The sequence below is a fragment of the Anabrus simplex genome, chromosome 5 (assembly GCF_040414725.1).
Source record: "Anabrus simplex isolate iqAnaSimp1 chromosome 5, ASM4041472v1, whole genome shotgun sequence".
NCBI classification, from domain to species: domain Eukaryota; kingdom Metazoa; phylum Arthropoda; class Insecta; order Orthoptera; family Tettigoniidae; genus Anabrus; species Anabrus simplex.
The window spans coordinates 182892935-182908002 of NC_090269.1; the positions used below are offsets into that span (position 1 = coordinate 182892935).

Genomic DNA, 15068 nt, shown 5'->3' on the forward strand with positions numbered 1-15068 from the left:
AGATCATATTAACACAGCATATGGGTAGTCTATTCCTTTTTCCGGCAACTATTCCTATATTCTCATGCGATCACGTATCTGATCCCCGTCGCACATTTTAATTTGACAGAATGTTACAGCTGGATGACCTCTCCGACTGCGACCCTTATCAGAAGTGGCTAAATACTCAGACCCGGCCAGGAACTCTTCGGAAATGAAATAAAAAGTCGCGTCTTTGTTGTTCGTGATTGTCAACACGGTATCAATTGTCACAGAAAACTACAAGCTTTTTTGGTTTATTTTTAAAGAGAGTTGAACTGCGGAATAATTCACTTGTTCGGCCTGTGATTCTAGCTGGAGCTAGGGAGCCCTCATACAAAGGTGCTGAATTTTGCTGCTACTACTTTAACGTTTTCATTCCTCCCCTGAAGGGCGAGGCGGGTCTCTTAGACGGTGACGCCGTCTCTCAGGCCGGGAGATTTGTTGCGGTGAAGGAGATGTGCGAAGAAGGTGAGGGGATGGGCAGCCGTGGCCTACACTACGAACTGTCTCGGAATTCGCCTTAGTGCAGGAGAATGGAAAACCACGGAAAACCATTCTCAGGACAGCCGACAGGTGGGGCCAGGCGTGTAGTCCGGCACTGTGCCCCAGACCCGTCTCCCGAATGCAGAGGCATAGAGCCACGGTAGAGCCGTAGCTAACTTTCCTCTGTTCGGTTGGCCGGTCAGAGTACAGAGCTGTTAGACCACGGACAAGCCGTGGCCTCTTAAGGGACGAAACCCAAGGGCCGAAACCCACTCTGCATCTACCGACCCTGAATTCTGAGGGATTTAACCGACTTGTGTCTGGAGTAGTATTGTCAATATGATGGTGATAACAACTGTCATATTTGGTTAGTGGCTGATATAACAAATGCACATTTATTTGACAACCTTCTATATCAAAATATAATCGCTATTTATAATGTCTTACAATCTATTCTTACACATTTTCCCACCACATACGAGGCAACAAGTGTTTTGTACTTCAAAATATAGTTTGCTGCACATATGGCACTTTTTCTTTTGATGCAGCCGGGCTGAGTGGCTCAGGTGGTTGAGCGCTGGCCTTCTGATTCCAACATGGTAGGTTCGATCCTGGTTCAGTCCGGTGTTATTTAATGGTGCTGAAATACATCAGCCTCGTGTCGGTAGATATACTGAAACGTGAAAGAACTCACGCGGGACTAAATTCCGGCACCTTGGCGTCTCCGAAAACCGTAAATGTAGTTAGTGGGACGTGAAGCAAATGATATTATTATTATATTTTGACGTATTCCTGAGATAGGTTGCCTAACAAGTGGAAAAATGTATTCTGTTGGATCATTTATCATAGTACAATAGACACTTTCTGAATGATATTTAGTGAAGATGTTATGGATTTTTCATTAATTTTGAAAATATTTATAAAACATATAAAAGGTATCTATTTTGAAATACACTAATTATGATATAATAAAAACACTGAATTTTTCTGTTCTTCATCTTACAATCTCCCGGGTGTAATCGATTCTATATTAATCGTTTTCAAAGGGACAGGTAGATTGTATAACAGAGTACAGATAAGTTCATTTGTCATTGCATGTAATATGTACAAGTTGTTCGTTACTTACCCAAAGCTGAAGGCTCCGCACTTGTCCAGCTCCATATTACACTCTTTCTCGCAAGCTTTCACCATCTGCAGCGCCACAGTCCGCGTGACGTCAGATTGCGGTATTCGCTGTCCAATGGCTACGCGATCGTAGCAGTCTGTAACAAGAACGTTTGTAAATGTTTTAAAATTGTTTTTGTCCTGCTCCTTCGCTAAATGGTTAGCATGATAGCCTATGACCTAAGGGTAATCCCAACTATAGAACGTTATAGGGGAGCGGGGCAAAGTAGCAGTAACTCATACGGTAGAACGCTGGCCTTCTGAGCTCAATTTCACGGGTTCGGTCACGACTCAGTTCAGTGGTATTATAAGATGCTCAAATACGTCAGCTTCGTGTCCGTAGATTTACTGGCACTTAAAAGAACTCCTGCAGAAACAAATTCCGGCACTTCGGTATCTCCGAAAACCGTTAGTGGGACGTAAAACCAATAACATTATTATTATTATTATTATTATTATTATTATTATTATTATTATTAAATCAGGGGTACACCTTCCCCGGACATTTAAACTGCGCGTCTTCTCTACGGCCATCTGTGACAACTGACTTGAACTTGCTAACTCCCAAGAAATTTCATATTTTTCTGTTAGATGGCTCTACTATAGACTTACTAGTGCACTCTTATGGACTAAAATCTAACCTAGAGCTTAGGAAATTTCATTTCTTGTTATTGGTAAACCTTTTTCTGTGGATTGTTTCTTGTTAATGTACCAAAGTTGTCAACACTTCAGCTGGTTCTTCCTTGATTGTAATCCACCTATCAGATACTTGGAAATATATTCTCTAGCCAATTAAAACCCTGGGTGTATACAGGAGTCCAGCCTATCAGTAAAGAGTTCTGGAAGCTTCCCCTTAGGGTTTTTTTAAAATGCTATTTATTCGGGGCGTCGACCCATGTGGATCTTTTGCTCCTACTGGCACCATATTGTATGAACCTGCGTGTAATTGGAATGGCGTAGTATGGAATGTTGTGTGTGAGGAAAGGAAGATTAAGAACGTCATAAACATCCAGTCCCCAGGCCAGGGATATTGATGATTACATTTGAAAACCGCTGACGAGGCCGGGTATCGAACCCGGGGCCGCCGAGTGACAGGCGGACGCGTTGCCCCCTATACCGCGGGGCCGGACCCCCTTAGGGTACTATCAAAGCAGGGCATTTTAGAGCCGTCTTGTCTGAACCGCTCCGGTGCTTGGGAGTGCGACTTGACGGAGGCTGACGGGAGACAGGGGCGAGGCCTGCGTTGAGGAAGATCCAGCGGCACAAGGTAATGGCAGAATTTACCTGGACATGTGATAGCTCCTGCGGGTAATTTGAGGGGAAGGTTTCAACCTCTTTTCTTTTAATGTAATTTTGTAAACTGGTGGTTTCAAGGTAGAATTTTCGGCAAGTCTGAGGAATCTGGTTCTATTTCCTACGTAATGTAAGGGAACAAATAGTGATGACCCTCTGCTGTTTCCCATTCAGCCTTGCATTGGGTGACTGAAGTTTTTAAAACTTCAAAATTTCGTAAATCTTGTCTCGGCCTTAAAAGTTCCTCCCTTGGTCACACCTTATGGTATAGGATTAGCCTCTGCATTATTGGGACATAAGTCCACTTAGGGTTTTAACTATTTCTATAAGGAGTGCAGGTGTTCCGCCTCCTTGCATTCTTTTAATGACCGGGTATGTGCAACCATTTTCTTTTTATATTATGCCATGTAGTATGGGCAATTATGCCCTCTGTTAGTTCAGTAACTGTTTTCTGCGTCTTGGTTCCCTTTAGGAACAGCGCTTAATGTTGTTGTGGAGTGATTGATGAACACTCTATAGTGAGGTCACCCGATATGTTTCCTAGTGTAAATTTCTGTGTATAAAGGGAACTGACTGCCTCTGCGAGGCTAGACTATGGTATTTCGGAGCTCAGACTCCTTCCTAGTGTACGTTCTTGGAGCTTATCGTACTCTTGTAAAATATAGAACATGTCAAGAGCAATAATGCTCTTTTCTATGTAACCTAACTGCCTGTTAATTATCACTACGTTTTGTAGGCTTACCTGATTTTGCGGACTTCTAAGTCCCCGATATTGTTAGAGCTGACGAACTCATTAATAATTTGATATATTGTATGTTATTCTTTCAAATTTTCTAGCTCTCATTTTTAAACTAGAAAAAAGAAAAGGGAAGAAATAAAATTTCCAAATAATATGTTCTATTAAGTTCTGCTCTAGTTAATTCCTTGTCCAGCCATTCAACCCATGCGCTTCTTATGCCTCTGTGAACTACGGAAACCCCGAACCAATTATTATTATTATTATTATTATTATTATTATTATTATTATTATTATTATTATTATTATTATTATTATTACATCATATCATAAAGAAGTAATACAATGCCCGCATCCTTGAGTGAATTGTAAGCGTGATGGCCTATAGGACCCTGGTTTCGATTCTCGACCATACCTATGATTTTAGCCGCATTAGGATAGTTCCTCTAGCTCGGTGGTTGGGTGTTTGGTTTGTATTAATACACGTCTTCATTTATATACTAAACATCAAACCACCAACCGCCGCGGAAACACGCAGTAATGGATACGTCTCTTCGCATAAGGTTTACGTCAGGAAGGGCATCCGGTTGTAAAACTGACTTTAATGCACATCTAGTGCGGTCCTCAGATAGTTACAGAAAATTCCAGGAAAGAATAAGAACGAGAAACAGTTACACACTGTTACGCCTTCTGTATACATTTTCTGGGAGCTTAGGGTCCTACTAACACTTTTAACGACACTGGGATGGGAAAAGGATAGTACATAGAAGACAGTCGTAGCGACGATGGTTCTAATTAAAATACAACTATGGCATTTACCTGGTGTCTGTCCCGTGGCCAAATAGTCGGCATGCTGGTCTTTGGCGCAAGCTGTTCCGGGATCGATTCCCGTCCAGATTGGGTATTTTAACATTTTACTTCCTCCGGCGTGGGGACTGGCAACGCAAGACAAGTAGAAATAGGAGCCAAAATAGCTGGGAATGTTTGGGATCTGATTATGACAGTGCAGGAGAAAGTTAAGAGAGCGGAAATTGTTATGAGTGGAATACTAACTGGAGAGTGATCGGTGATTTAAATGAGACTATGGAATGGCTATGTGGGAAACTGGGAGTGAAATTTATAGATCTTAATGGGTAAACAGGAGATAGGGATCAGCGCTCAGATGGCTTTACTTAAGCCGCAGGAGTACGTTTAAGTTAGGTTTGTTTAGAAGGTTTATGGGCGTGTGCATTCACGGAAACAGGGTGGACTAGCGAGCGATGGTGAGCTGGAAGTCGAGTAAGGATGGCAAAGTTGTTAGTGTTAAATTGCAGAAGAGAATTAACTTCTCCTTTAGCAGGTTAGCTATCTTTATTTGGTAACTCGGCGGGATCGCATATTCGGTCTTGGAGGGACGTACCAGTCCAACTGATGAGCCCAAATGGCACGTCTGGGCGAAACTCTGCAAACGCACACGGTCTAACGACCTCAAAGCTAGTTCCATTGCTGTAATATTGCGTATTCTAAAGAAAGGAATATAATTCATTAATTTAATGGTGTATATTTAGGCCCTACGTGACAGGAGTTGAAGAAGTTACATTATGCATGCGAAAATTTTCTCACGAGACTGGAGTGTTTATCGTAGACACAGGATAGAATAGATAGGATGGGGAGAATTCATACTGGTGAAATAAGAATTTGTAAGCTATGAAAATGTTATAGATGAGAAACAAGAAATGTTGTATGTAACACTCATGTGTAAACATAATAGGCAGCTTGATGTTTTCATTATTATTATTTGCTTTACGTCGCACCGACACAGATGGGTCTTACGGCGACTATGGGACAGGAAAGGCCTATTAGTGGGAAGGAAGCGGCCGTGGCCTTAATTAAGGCACAGCCTCAGCATTTGCCTGGTGTGAAAATGGGAAACCACGAAAAACCATCTTCAGAGCTGCCGACAGTGGGGTTCGAACCCACTATCTCCCGGATGCAAGCTCACAGCTGCGCGACCCTAACCGCACAGCCAACTCGCCCGGTCCTTTCCTACCTCATCGTCGCCACAAGACCTCTCTGTGTTTTTTATATTTATTCATTCAAAGAAAAGTGACACGTCATAATTTTTGTGTTATTATCCATGGTATGGGGTTTAAGCGTACAAGCTACAGTTTACAATTTCTTGGACATGACAGTATTTCCATTTAAAAAGTAAAATTCCTGTTATTCATTAAGCAAAAGCGATATAATTACAGAATTCAATAAGTTTACTGCTTGATTTTGCACAGTTTTGTAGTCTTGTGTGACTTTTCCTGTTCACTAAATTTCTGAAAAAAAGGTTATTTAAAATTGAATTGGCGTTCGATGGTAATAGCTCGCCTCTAAATGGCGAGAGGGAGGTTAATCACGAGTGAGGACACAGCAATGTAAGTGTACCTACCAACTAGATGTCTTCAAAGAAATAACCTAACTGATGTTATTCCCGGCAAGCACGATTGCGTTGTTGGTAAGTTTATCACATAATTTAACCCAAACAACCGCGAGCCAGACCTTACTCATCTTAATCCGTAATATATTAGAACTGTTTCTAAAGCACCTCTTAAAATGTAATAGTGAAAATTGTAATTCATTACGTGCATTATAAAATATGTGAGGTTGTAGGCCTAATTCTTTATTGTGCCCGGTCAAAATACACAAATAACTTATTTCTTACAACGTAAATTGAAATTGATTTCCGCCCTCTTTCTTTCACTATTTTCTGCCTCCATTTCTAACTCGGGTACAGCCGCACTGATCGAGATTGGCTGGGAGAACTTCACCCAAACTTGACGGCCCGTGACGTAACCACAACGTCACTGTGGTTGAATAGCATACGCCCATCGCCTGCCAGCCCGCGGGTCGGAATGCGCAGCATGAGCACCTCTGCTCTATATTGTCCCGTCAACGGCGGGTACTGAATATCGTAGGCATAATGGGAGACAGTCGTCTTTTCTCCTCACTTTGTTTTCCCACACTGTGCGTGCGGGCGGTATACCATGCCTGTCGTACGAAGCGACTAGACGTAGGAAGTCTTCAATTTTCACACCCTTCGTGGCCCTTGGCTTTCTTTGACTGATACCTTCATTTTCGAAGTGTCTGACGCCTTCCAATTTTCCCTCTTGTTGTGTTTGTTACGGAGTTTCCGTGGTTCAGAGAGAGGTGAAAGAAGGTGTGGGCTTGAATGGGTCTAACTACGATATCAAAAATCAATTTAAAACTTTAAATAAAGGTTATATTTCTTTTCAGATCTCAAAACTTAACAAAATTCTTCACTTAGTGAATGAAAACCAATGTATCAGATACAATGACAATTTTGATACCAGAATAGGGAATTTAACAGATTTGGGCTTCAAGCCTCAAATTTACAAGTTCTGAGCTGTAAGCTTCAAATTACAAATTAACATCATCGCCAAAGTCGCGTTTAGTTAAGTAGACAAGGAGAGAAATCTCCCCAAAATCCAAATTAACCAGAGCACTTGCTCCCACCGTTACAATTTAAGGCCTTCCAAAGGCGCCACTCATTATTACACAAATATCACAAAAGCTAATATGCTCTCGCAAATTTTATCAAGGAGACTGAGCTCCCAAATCCATACAGCCTACACAAGATAACTTTACAAAAACCTTACAATCTCTGGCCTCTGTAGGCACTATTTATCACTTAGAATTTACTTAATACAGGGGTATCTAGTACCCATACTACTGGGCCTTCGTGGAAAAGAAGAAAAGGTTAACGTTAGTGTACGTAGGCGTACACTTGCGCTTCTTGAAAACCAAGTTTTTAAAACCCTACTTGGGCTCATGGCCCGATGATACAGAGGCTAATCCCAACCTACTGAGGTGACTAAAAAGAAGGTTTATTAATGCTTTATGGAAGGAGAAACAGTTAAAAAATCGTAGTCACCTCAAGATAAATTGAAGGTGAACTGGAGAGGGTAACGCACTCTCTATCCCCGATTTACAGTTAAACACTTTATGAAGTTTTACATTAACAAGAAGTAGTTTACATTTTTAAGAAATGGATGGTTACAGAGTTAGAAATTTGAACCTTACCCTGGGGTAAGACTGCAGAAATAGCTACAGAAGTATAAAACTGGTGGCCATTGCCTGCACTGCTGTTCTGCCTGCCGAAGAATGAGGCGCCCCTCCTCCTGTCTTAACACACACATTCAGTAAGTCGACGATCAATAAGACAAGGTAGCTTGCAAAGCCGCAGCTTATATACCCGAGGGGATGTTTCGAGAAGGCTCTGGACTAAATCCGGACACGCCCTCTCATTTTTATTGGATGATCCAAAAGGTAAAAGAAGGATATTATTGGCTGAAAAATAATTACAGAAAATTTCTGATTGGCCAGATTCGAAAGCTGTTGCAAACCTTGAAATAACAAAATAAATGAACGTTGATTTAGTTATCGAAACCTAGAAACACAAAACTTCGTTAAATCACGAATTCTTCCACCTTGCACCAGAGTGCATGACCACAGTTTTTGTAAGGACATCTATGGAGAAAAGTTCAAACTTCTTGCTGTACACCAAAACAAACGTAAATAAATCCAGACAGTTTAGGAAACATTAAAATAACACAATACTCTGTTATTTATGAGTGACATCTTCCGATTAATGTCCCAACTTCATGTACTAGCTGTTTACATATTTGTATGAGAGATAGCGTTCCTTAAGGCGCTGCTTTTAAATGTGTGGAGTTGAGGTGTACCTCCCGGTACAGTGTTAATAGATGCCTTTGCTGGAAGGATGTAGTGTTTACAGTGCACTATGTCTTATTGCATGGGCTAGAATATATTTGCTACTTTCATTGATCTGTCTGTCTCAGTCTCATCCTTACTGGGCGAGTTGGCCTTGCGGATAGAGGCGCGCGGCTGTGAGCTTGAATCCGGGAGATAGTGGGTTCGAATCCCACTGTCGACAGCCCTGAAGATGGTTTTCCGTGGTTTCCCACTTTCACACCAGGCAAATGCTGAGGCTGTACCTTAATTATGGCCATGGCCGCTTCCTTCCAACTCCTAGGCCTTTCCTATCCCATCGTCGCCATACGACCTATCTGTGTCGGTGCGACATAAAGCCACTAGCAAAGAAAAACAGTCTCATTCTTGGCTTTGACAATATGAAAGTGACCGAGGTATGAGCGATGCCAGTCTCTGTTATGAATGATGTGAAAATATCGCTCACAGTGTCGATTGATGCGTGCATTTCAGTGGACTTGGCAGACTGATATGTAATAGCAGCTTCTGGCTCAGTGAGGAAAGCAACGGAAAACTACCTCACTCCTCATTTCACTAGTATTCCACTTCAGTGACATCTAGACTATCTATGACAGCTGTTGGCGTACCTGTGGAGGATCAAACCAGCCTTCGGGCTGAATACCCGACATACATACATACATACATACATACATACAGTGTTAATAGATAGTTGTTGCCTAGTTGTACTTCCTCTTAAAACACCACCACCAACACGCCTCACTAAGAGCAAGGCTGGGTATTTAGCTGAGATAGCAATGGGAAATGTAAAGTAAAAGTAAACTTCAAGGGGGAAACCATGACCAAATCCTCGTGGAGCTTCTCTAGACATGCTAAAAACCAAAGTATGCACTGTATTTTATTTTTCTTATATGCAAACGGAAAACAAAGTTTCATTAAAGAGGAATCGCCGTGCGAAGAGCGATTAGTTCCGCTTGAGTACATATAAAGCAAGCCTGTAACGCACGCTGGCCGCTAGGTGAGTATTGTGACAAACATGACAGTAGTGACATATTCACCGTTGGTCAGTGTAATGTACGCACAGACGTTACTCTATAAAATTACAATTATTACGTTAAATTTAAATTGTATTATAATCAAGAACAAATATATTCATTCAAAAATTATTTCACATTTCGGGATTGCGGAAAAACTGTGATAATAATAATCTTTATTGCATAATTAATTTCCCTTTCAAAATAATTACGATTGCGTACAAATAGTAGATAATTGTTACTTTCTTGTGGAGAGAGGGATCTTGTGTATGAGGATGTGTGTTTCTCTTAATAAGAAATTGATAATAAAGAAATGGCCTTTAGTAATCTCTGTCTGTTAGGTCATCAGCCCAGAGGCTGGTTGGATCCTCATATAGCACCATCAAAGGTTATGCGGTTATAAGGAAACCGCAAAAACCAATGGCAGCACCAAAATGAGGCGTACTAGGCAAGACGAGGAGTGAGGTAGTTTTCCATTGCTTTCCTCACTGGGTCAGAAAGTGCTATTGCAGCACGACTGACCCTATGAGCAACACCTTTCATAACACTCAGATGCACTAGACGTGCTCTGAATGTCATTACTCAGCACCACCCATACCCCAGCAACTTCCATATTGTCACAGCCATGGATGAGACTGGGACTTCGGTGGAATCTACACTTTACTCTGGCCTGTGCCAAGAGATGGATACAAAAGTACTGTATCCATCAAGAAATGACAGCAGGCAATTGTAATCTCTAATAAACAATATTTTATTCTTATTCAGAGTGAGGTAATAGAAAAGATAAATAAATATCTAATAATAGCCCCTGTACCAATGAATAAATACATTTTAAACACATGAATAGTTTATCCTGTATTCTGATTTTTACTCGTGTTATTTCGACTGTTTAACTTTAATTCCCACGCGACCTATCTGTCCCTTCTGTCACTGCGTTGAGCGGGTTAAAAAAGAACAATCGAATGGGGCTGTGTCTGCGTCTTGACGGCAAATTTGATGTATAATACATATCGTGTGATAGATATTGTCGACATGAAGTATCTAGTCAGAATGGTTTTGAAATTTTATTATTGACATTTTATTTCTTAATTCCGAATGTTATTGGATAAGCACGCACACTCCACATCGCCTTTCTCGACCTGGAGAAGGCTTTCGGCCGTGTTCCACATCAACTTCGCGATCATCTGCTCATGAACTGGATCAGGATGTGATATGTGAAGACCAGCTGTCGAGTAGGCTGTGCAGTCGGCACCTCCGAAAGTTTCTCTGGGAACGTTGGAGTCTGTCAAAGTTAATTCAGCTTTATCTCCACTGTTCTTCATCCCCGTCATAAACACCTTCACGAAAGACCTACAAAGGAGAGTTCCTTCGACCCTCCTTCTTGCTCGCAGGTGCTACCCGAACAGAACTACTCAGGTAAGTCCTAGAATGGAACAGATGGCTTTCTCTATATCGCCTCCAGGTGAATGTCAAGAAGACAAAATACCTGGAAACTCACCCGAACGATGGCACCATCCAAATCGATGGTGAAAATCTGGTGAAGACTGAAAGCTTCAGATAACTTGGGTCGCGATTGCTCAAAGACGGCGGCATCAGTGCTGAGGGGAGAACAAGGGTACGGATACGGTGGAGAGAAGTCATGGGTGTACTTTGCGGCAAAAGATTGCCTCGCCACCTTAGACACATATCGCACAGTAGTACGCCCAGTTGCACTACATGCAGTAGAATGCCGGCCATCTGATAAAATCAGTAAATGAGAACTGCATGCACTGGGGGTACGAATGCTTCGCTGGGCGGTGGGCATCTGCCTAATTTACCAAGTCACCAACATCGCGGTCGGGTAAGAAATGGACATTGCACCAGTTGTGGAGAGAAGCGCCTTGCGTGGAGCTCCTGGTACAGTCGCTATCTCGAATATTGAATTTGGAGTCAACGTGGACGTCGGAAGCAGCACTGGTACGACACAATAAAAATTCAGATATGGAGATAGTCGGCTTGAGAACGAATTGATGCTCAGGACCGTGATAAATAGCGTGTGAAGACATGCACCAGCCGGACAACGCAAAGGTGGTGATGATTTTATTTCTTAATTTTTAACAGATTTACACATCTTCGAGACAAAGTCGACATCCAATGGGACTAGAAGTAACATACATGTGGTAAGAGGTCGATATCAATATTATATATATTTTGTAGCAGCCAGGGTCGTGGGAACTTCGATGGCCAGATAATATACATTAAATGCGTCTTCGTAAAGCTGAGAGTGTATGAATTCAGATTTCCTCTATTGAGGCAGTAGATGTGTTCATCTGCGGGCTCTAGTAGAGAAGAACTCGCCACACGACGCTTGGACGCCTTGACGCACTCCCCGGAAGCGTTTTGACGCTCGTTATCGGTGACTTTCGGACGCTTTTAAATTATGAAAGCCGTTATATCCTCTTGAATGTGTTTTCCATAATTGTGAAGCCATTTATTGTCCATATGTCACGACATGTTGCGATATAAATCATTTCTTCACATTTCATCACACCACAAGTTCTCTGTTTCATCATTTCTTGCCGCACACCTGTAAATCACTGAGACGAATTCACACAAGGTGCTACCGCCGTGAAGTTCAGAGCTACACTAACTATGACACGGTAATCTTGGTGCCTCAAGATAAGGGTGCTTGTACATCACAAGGTGATGTCACTTGTTCGATACATCATACCTTCCTCTTTACTGTGAAACTGTCGTCACACGCGTTGTCTATAAATTACTTCGTTTTAAAAGCGTTCATATTCATGCAACACTCACGGGCCAAACTGCGGTTCAAAAACTATGGACAGATGTTTTTGTGTGATTGTTTGTTTAAGGGATGCATTTCCTGAAGACTGCCTCGTTCAGCTTGGCTAACAGAGCCTGATGTAGGAGATGCTAGCGTGTCCTTGCTCTGTGCTTTAAATACAATGTCCATGAACCATGAGATGAAGGTGGCCCTGGATCGTAATCATCTTCTTCAAATCCACATCGAAGATGAATTTCTACACTTAAGTGAGAAAGATTTTCATAAATCATCAACAAAATTGATTCTTCGTATTTCAGTTGCTTGCTTGATATATCTAGGGACGCCCAGCCTCAACGATAGAGGTGTGCGTAACTGCCTCAGAAGGATGTGGTTTGGATTCTTCAGAAATCTCCAGAGGCACATGGCCCTGAGGTTCACTCATTCTACACCAAGTTCATTCCTGGGGGCAAAGGCGGACGGCCATAGAGTTCATCTTCCATTCCTCCAAGGTCTTTACGGCCTGTACGGAAATGGCTTCGTTTGCTTTTCGCCTGAGATACTTGATTGTTTAGAAGAAGTCTATACTTGTTCCTACTGCTGTTGTTGTATACATGAATATCGTGGTCAACAGCGCAGTGTACTCAGTGGTATCTCATAGTCTGTGTCGCAGTGGAGTCTCTATTGTTGTACTTAATTGAGATGGTGGTGGTGATTATTGTTTTAAGAGGAAGTACAACTAGGCAACCATCCTCACTTAACTGAGACTGTGAATGGGAAGGATATGACCAATGTTATCACAGCGCCATGGTGAAGGGGTTCTGTGCCTGCATTTTATCTGCATTTAGTTTTTGGCCAGTCCATGGATTTCAATGCTGGAACAGCGTTCACTCATCCTCGTGAGAGCAACTAAGTTGTTACCTAATACGAGAGGTAAAGGAGTCGGTCAAGAAAGCCAAGTAATATGCTTAAAGATGTCGTGTCGCTGACCACATGACACTCCAATATCTGCAGGCCATCTAACTAGGCAGCATTCGTTTTGGAAAGCCAAGTTCCTAATAGACTGCATGGCCAAATGATCGGCACAGTGGCCTTAGGTTCATAGGGTACCAAATTCGATACCTTGCCGAGCCGGAGTTAATTCCTTCAGCTTAGGGACTTACTTTCTGCGATTTCTTAATACATAAACCACCCTGTTGACCACCACGGGAACACGTAACAATTAATTGCAACCGCCCAGTGACAACGGCATTTGGCTCCTCATCAACACAGTCGCGGTTCGAATCCCAGCCAATGCATCTTATATTTTTGAAATAAAAGCTCACGTCCCTGTGCTTCCACGTGAAAATCGAAGTCCCTTGGTTACGATAATGATATTAACAAGCACATAAAACTACTAGCTGCTTCTTTTATAGCTTTATTATTCATCATCTACAAAACATTCTCACTTTCCTTAGAATTATTACGTGTTTTATGCCGCTAATAATACTCAGAGGAAATCATGTTAACAACTATCAAACAAGATCTACCAGTTCGACCTTGTTTGTGGAAAACACTTTTATCATTAATTAGTTCAAAATTTCGAAACTAAGCACAGAAATAGATCAATCGAAGCTTCATTGATCCATATAACAAGAATTCCTCCGTTTGGGTGGCATCAATGGGAAATTTAAGAAACTATTGTATTCAAACCTGCGTTCTAAAACATGTATAGACGTACTTGGCGCTGGTGGCAGCTGAAAATATAGACACTGTTACCGTGTTTTGGTGGATCAGCAGAGGTGAAAGAAGGTGCGGGCTGGAATGGGTCTAACTACAAGTCCAAAAGATGAATGTTAAAATTTAAATAAAGGTTATATTTTCAATAGACAACAAGACTTGACAATTTTCAGTAGGTGAAGCAACAAAGAAAAATTAGGTACAATGTAGCCTAACTTTATAAACGACAGCACAAGTTTCTGAGCTCTCAGCTCACAACCACAAATTACCAAAGAGCAGAAAACCCCTCATAACATGGAGCACTTGCTCCCACCTTCACATCTCAAGCCTTTCTGAAGCACTTTTACCACAACACCATAAAGAGCTGACCCGCTCTCAATCTTTCAAGCCTATTAAAGGCAATACAAAGCTTTACAATCAATTGCCATCGAGGCGCAACTTACACGAATTAAACAGGGGTATCTCGTACCTAGCCTACCGTGCCTTAAAAGAAAAATAATAGGTTAACGAAATGGAACAAAATACCAATATGAATGGAGGCGTTGCTTGCACTCCTACATGCAACTTGTTAAAACCTAAGGGGCACTAGGCCGATTACACAGGGGCTATTCCCACACTAGGGAGGTGACTCGTATAAGAAAAATAATTTAACACATTAATGAAGAGAAGAAAATCGGTTATGAAAACGTAGTCACCTCAAATCCAAATTTAAGCTGAGCTCGAGAGGGTAAAGCACTCTCTATCTCCGATTTACAGTTAAAGTAATAAGAAAATGTTTACATAAGCCGGCACTAAGTTACAGTTTTAAACAGGTAGGATACTTTCAAAAGGTTTCGAACCTTACCCGGGGGTTAAACTGCTGAGCAAGAAAGAAATAAAGATGTTAAAAGGCCATTACCTTTGCTGAAGAGCTGCTGCTCGAAGGAAGAGGCGCAACCCGCCCCCTGCTATACTTCCATACACTAAGCTAGATGTTGCTGAAGTGGCCACGAGCCATGCAAATCAGCAGTTTTTAAACCCTCGTGGAAGATTCGAGACCTTTCATGAATAATTAAGACACACCCACAGGCGTTTATTGGTTGCCCAAAATTTACACATTAAAATTGGAGAAGAAGGACAC

The 15068-nt window shown here is 41.8% G+C and overlaps 1 protein-coding gene across 1 annotated transcript in view; it reads right to left on the reverse strand.

The window, feature by feature from the left end:
• The window catches only part of LOC136874423 (uncharacterized), a 463178-nt gene that overhangs the window by 348962 nt on the left and 99148 nt on the right, over positions 1 to 15068 (reverse strand). The window contains exon 2 of the mRNA XM_067148056.2: positions 1631 to 1766. Within this exon, the coding sequence (XP_067004157.2) occupies positions 1631 to 1766 (136 nt within the window). The remainder of the gene's footprint in view (positions 1 to 1630; positions 1767 to 15068) is intronic.